The sequence below is a fragment of the Liolophura sinensis genome, chromosome 6, assembly GCF_032854445.1.
Source record: "Liolophura sinensis isolate JHLJ2023 chromosome 6, CUHK_Ljap_v2, whole genome shotgun sequence".
Classification (NCBI taxonomy): Eukaryota; Metazoa; Mollusca; class Polyplacophora; order Chitonida; family Chitonidae; genus Liolophura; species Liolophura sinensis.
This window is the reverse complement of record NC_088300.1, coordinates 44,386,793-44,391,890: the sequence shown is the minus strand read 5'-3', so window position 1 is coordinate 44,391,890 and position 5,098 is coordinate 44,386,793. Positions and strand designations below refer to the sequence as shown.

The window sequence follows — 5,098 nt, the reverse complement described above, 5'->3', positions numbered from 1 at the left end:
CATTAGTTTAACGACTTCCAGGCAGAGGCTGAGGCGCCTGACCAGCCGTCACTTCATAGACTACCCACAGCAGACAACACAGACGCCGCACCGAGGGCAGTTTTGCCTACTGCTGATTACAGAATGTCAACTGTATCGTTCTTTACGCAAGGTAATGAGGGGATAGCTTTCGTCAATTTTGTGATTTATCTATAGGAAAGTAGATCGGCGTGTCGTATTGCCATTGCGAGATTCAGTCCATATCTAAATAACTGTACATCTGGGAATCTTGTCGGAGAATTCTTCCCAAGGTGCTTTGGGTGTTTTATTTCGACGAATCCACGCAACAGTCGGCTTTTTTCATTGGATGTCGAGTATTACCTGTTGGACGTATTGACTTGATAAAGATCGATTGCTGGACACCAGGCCTTCAGAGCAAGTGAGCCGCCTCTTGGACCAACAGCAACTTCGGTGTTTGCTATACCGAATTTCATGTTTTTAAATACGATAGTTACGCTGCCGGTTATCACTCACTTTCGGATATGACAGAGGAAACTGCAATAGTTGCCGACAACTTTACTTTGGCGCAAAATGTAAGTACTCTCAGTATTTTGGAAAACGGAATAATCTGCACACTGATGACGCTTCTTATTCTTGTGACGATTATTGGAAACATCCTCGTTATTCTCTCCGTCTTCACACATCGTCCTTTACGAAATGTTCAGAATTTTTTCATCGTTTCATTGGCCTGTTCGGACCTGGCCGTGGCAATTGTGGTCATGCCATTCCATGTCATCGACTATATCTATGATCAATGGGTTCTAGGTGCTGTGTTTTGTGAACTCTGGCTAACCAGTGATATTCTTTGCTGCACCTCCTCGATTCTAAACCTGTGTGCTATAGCCATGGATCGGTATTACGCAATACACGATCCTATCAACTATTCTCAGAAGAGAACGCTGAAGCGAGTCCTTTTGCTGATACTTTTAGTGTGGTCAGCCAGTACGATTATCTCTGTGCCGCCACTGTTTGGTTGGAATAGCAGTGGTAAGACCTTATATGATGAAAATAATCATGTTTGTCACTTAACCGACGAGAGGAGCTATGTGGTGTACTCTGCCTGCGGCTCGTTTTACGTACCGCTTGTCGTCATGTCTGTTGTGTACTTGAAGGTATTCCTGGCCGTTAGACAGCGTCTGAGGCAGAGAACACGAAACGCTGCCATGTCCAAATTAAAGTCGATCATTAAGAGATCAAGTACTAATGGAGGCCTCAAAGACAACTGCTGTGAAGATGGGGTCGATGAAAACGGGCAAAACTCTAGTGAAACCAGTGTCCAGAAAGACGCCTCGGAGGCCGAAAATTCTAGTGAATCCAAACGGCGTGAGAAACAAGCAAAAGCGAAAGGAGGTGAACCTCAGGTTGTAACTCAGTTTCTGGAACAGAGACAGAGGATTTCACTGTACAAAGAAAGAAAAGCAGCTCGTACTTTAGGCGTAGTCATGGGAGCATTTGTGTTGTGCTGGCTGCCGTTTTTTCTAATGTACATTATCGTACCCTTTTGTGATTCCTGCGTAAGAATTGGACAACTGGAGCTATTTTTTGTCTGGCTTGGCTATATTAATTCGGGACTGAACCCACTTATTTACACCGTTTTCAACAGTGATTTTCGAAAAGCTTTTAAAAAACTACTGTGCGGTTGGAAAGCAGTGAGAAATTACCTGTAAATTTTGAGTGGGGAATTGTTTTTTATTAAATCTCAACTGCAGAGAAACACTTTCTCCTGTGAGTGAAAAAAGAAAGCAATCGGATTTCATTTAGTGGTTTAACTTCTGTAAGTTTGGTTTGGTTTTATGCATAAGAGCTGAGTGCAGGATGCACACATAAATCAATTATGCTGTCCAAGGAATCGGTATCTACATAGGGTAGGGATGTTTCACCCTGTGCAATAATAACCACTCAAAAGTCACGATGCTTATGTCTTGTTTTATGCAACTGGTTAATTCCCAATGAAACCTCTACATTCGTTTTAACCGAAAAGGACTACATGTACATGGGTTTATATTCAAACGATTGCGTGTATTTTGTATGTATTTAATTCTGCGCCCTGCGGCTGCCCTGCACATTAAGTTTACGCCCTACATTGATTGCAATCCTTGACTTGGCTTGTGGCAATGTTTCCTTCTGTTTTCAGACGCAACGCTCTTAAGTTTTTCCGTGTACATTTTATTATTCAGTTTTTGTTCCATACGTTTTATTTTATCGTCAATAAAAATAATATTTCATGGAAAACATCTGAATAGCAGTAATTCGTACAACCCCGACTAAATGAAGGTGTTTAGAACTGAATATCATACCAGATGCTCATAATTCCTTTTATGAAGCAGCCACAGTAACAAACAATGAAAAAATAATCAAACCTGGGCCAAACAGTTTCTTTCTTTAGAGAACGTCGCGAGCTACATTCTCGTGTGAAAGTAGGCATTGCACAGGCTACGGTATCTTGGTAATAAAATCGACTGCTTCAATCTGAAATGAATTATGGAACTTAAGTAGGATTAAAATGAAATTGTTAACAAATGTCAAATAATATAATTACTGGTTCTTTGGTTGAGTATGACTAAAAGACAAGGAGGTCAATATTAGAAAGTGTGTTTTACCATTTCTTTTTATTTGATTGGTATTTAAGTCCATACTAAAGCGTGTTTGAACTTCCAATGTGGGGGAAGATAGCGGTAGTATCAAATCGAAAGATATTCTCACCGAGCCCCTCAGGGACATTTGGACGTCGATCTCTACATGTATTACACTTTTACGTGATATCTTTGGTAACACGTAACGCACAAGAAAATGACGCCATGCTGTTTACGCCATACATGACGCAACTATGCAGTCGATCGATCAGAAGGACAATGGAAATCGGTAGATGGAAATATAAACCGTGGAAAACTCATTGCATAATCTGTGGAGAACGATATGAATATAGACAGCAAGCCCGACATTCGTGTAACACTCGTGAACCATGTAAAAGAGTTTTAAGTCAACAATTACTTTTCAGATCAATCAGTTCTTTGATTGCAACAGTTGATGTAATAATGATGAATGCTTATACATCATCTAGCCGATGTAAAACCGTAGTTTCAACCCTTGTTAAACAGATAAAACCAAAAAAATTGAAATTCTAACAATCTCAACCATACCTAGATAAAGAACCAAATCTCTTATCGCGATTTTAAGTAAAATGATATTATGTCGCCCTTGGAAGAATGAATGAGATCTTCAGGGCCTGAAGTTCACCCTGTCCCCTCCACCCATAATATGTTTGGATGAGACAAAGCAGCTCCAATGTGATTCCGGTTTAACGCTTAATTTAACGTTTTATGTGATGGCCTGTTCGGCATGAAACACATTTAGTTGATTATGTGGACTTCGCTGTTATTCGATGAAAGGTCTATTCAGTCTGTATACTTCAAATAAGTAATATGACAATGCAATTATCTTTGACTCAACGGCCTTTGACGAATAACATAACATCATTTTTTTTTTACAAATTATTATATTCACTATTGTAGATTATATTTATTCTAGAAAATGTTAAGGTTGTTTTCGATTTTTAAATGTGATATTAAAATTGGTTTTACACATCCCTGTATTCGCGAAGAAAACCATTCCATGATGTATTACCGTTTAAACATGCTGTTGTTATAAGATGGCTGCAATCCGCCTGAAGTGACAGGAAGTCATGATAATTCCTACATTCTTTCTATGTAGAAATATTCTATATACATGAAATTATAGATGCATTGCATACCATTATTACAGAGTACATTTTTACAAATACAATAAAAGAAATGGAATCGCTATCTTGGGCTTGACTGCGGCATGATTTCTAACTCAGGTTTAAAACACTTTAATTGTACGTGTATATCCGTTATGGGTCAAGTGTATGTATGGGTCTCTTTTACGCTACATTGTAGTCCATGGTTTCTCCAGCATTATTCTGTTGATAATCTGTGAGAGCATCTTTCTGTAAGTGTTACGTAGGAGCTAGTCAGATAATTATGTTTTCTCGGTAATAGAGAATACGTGTATATGGAAATTCCCAGAGGTTTTGTTTCCTGAACATTTGTTGAGGCCATTTCGCAGTGAATGTAGTCTACAGTATTAATATTTGCATTTTGTATTGTCGCCTTCAGCGGTGTTACATGCATTGTGGATTTTTACTAAATGATGAATGAATGGAAGCTCGTGTACTTGATGTCCCTTCGATGCCTCACAGCTTTTGTCTGCGCGCTTTTGTGTTTAAGACAAGTATTATCTGAGCAGAATATCACGATGACTTCTGTGGATAATTTGTGGGGATATCAGTTCAACATTTTGTTGTATCTGTTATGATTTTACACGATAGGAAGTTCATGACAGGCACATATACACCTCTCGGATGATATAAAGATGTAAGTTTCGAACTTTTTTAGCACTCATGCACGCAACAACCACCCCCCCCCCTCCCCCCCTCCCCCACCTCCTGATGTCATTCTTCGGACTTACATCTATGCTCCTGACCCTTCAAGCCTTCTTACGCACACGGCTGTAAGTGCATTCGTCCACACATTTTTTTTGGTGAAATGTATTGGATCTTGGTAACTAAATGCTAGAAAGGACTTCATCTCCAGTTCTTCTTTCTCTTGGACCCTCGTGGCAGATAGAGTCATCAATCGAGCACAAAAAGACCGTTTGTGAAGAGAAACCATCAATTTGTTTCGTCGTCATTATCTTGTCACCCTACATTCAAACTGAGCAGCCGAACGATAGAAAGCAAAAAAGAAAAAAAATTAGACAGAATAATGATCGGAAATGGGATATGGCTCCCTCTTCCTTTCCAACGTTACACGCGCTGATATTTTGCCGAGTGGTTCATGTCTTTAAATGCACGCTGGTCAATAGACAGGTTATACAGTGCCGACTGCCAAACCAAGCGTTACCGTAGCATGTACTTTGAACTGTCACAGTGTACATCTGTTCTGGCGTTATTACATCATGGACAAATACAGAACTGAGATTATCGCAAGCAAGCGCTGTTGCATTGTTGGTATTGATAAATGTATACGTCACACCATGT

General features: G+C 39.6%; 1 protein-coding gene across 1 annotated transcript; it reads left to right on the top strand.

Annotated features, from left to right (window-relative positions):
• Positions 1 to 521: 521 nt before the first annotated feature.
• LOC135467246 (tyramine receptor 1-like) lies at positions 522 to 1,838 on the top strand. Its single transcript, XM_064745011.1, has one exon. It carries the CDS (start codon positions 522 to 524, stop codon positions 1,704 to 1,706), a length of 1,185 nt encoding a protein of 394 aa, XP_064601081.1. The 3' UTR covers positions 1,707 to 1,838.
• Positions 1,839 to 5,098: the final 3,260 nt, after the last annotated feature.

Coding starts and splice junctions, on each gene's coding strand:
- LOC135467246 (XM_064745011.1), top strand. CDS start 522: ATGACAGAGGAAACTGCAATAGTTGCCGACAACTTTACTTTGGCGCAA.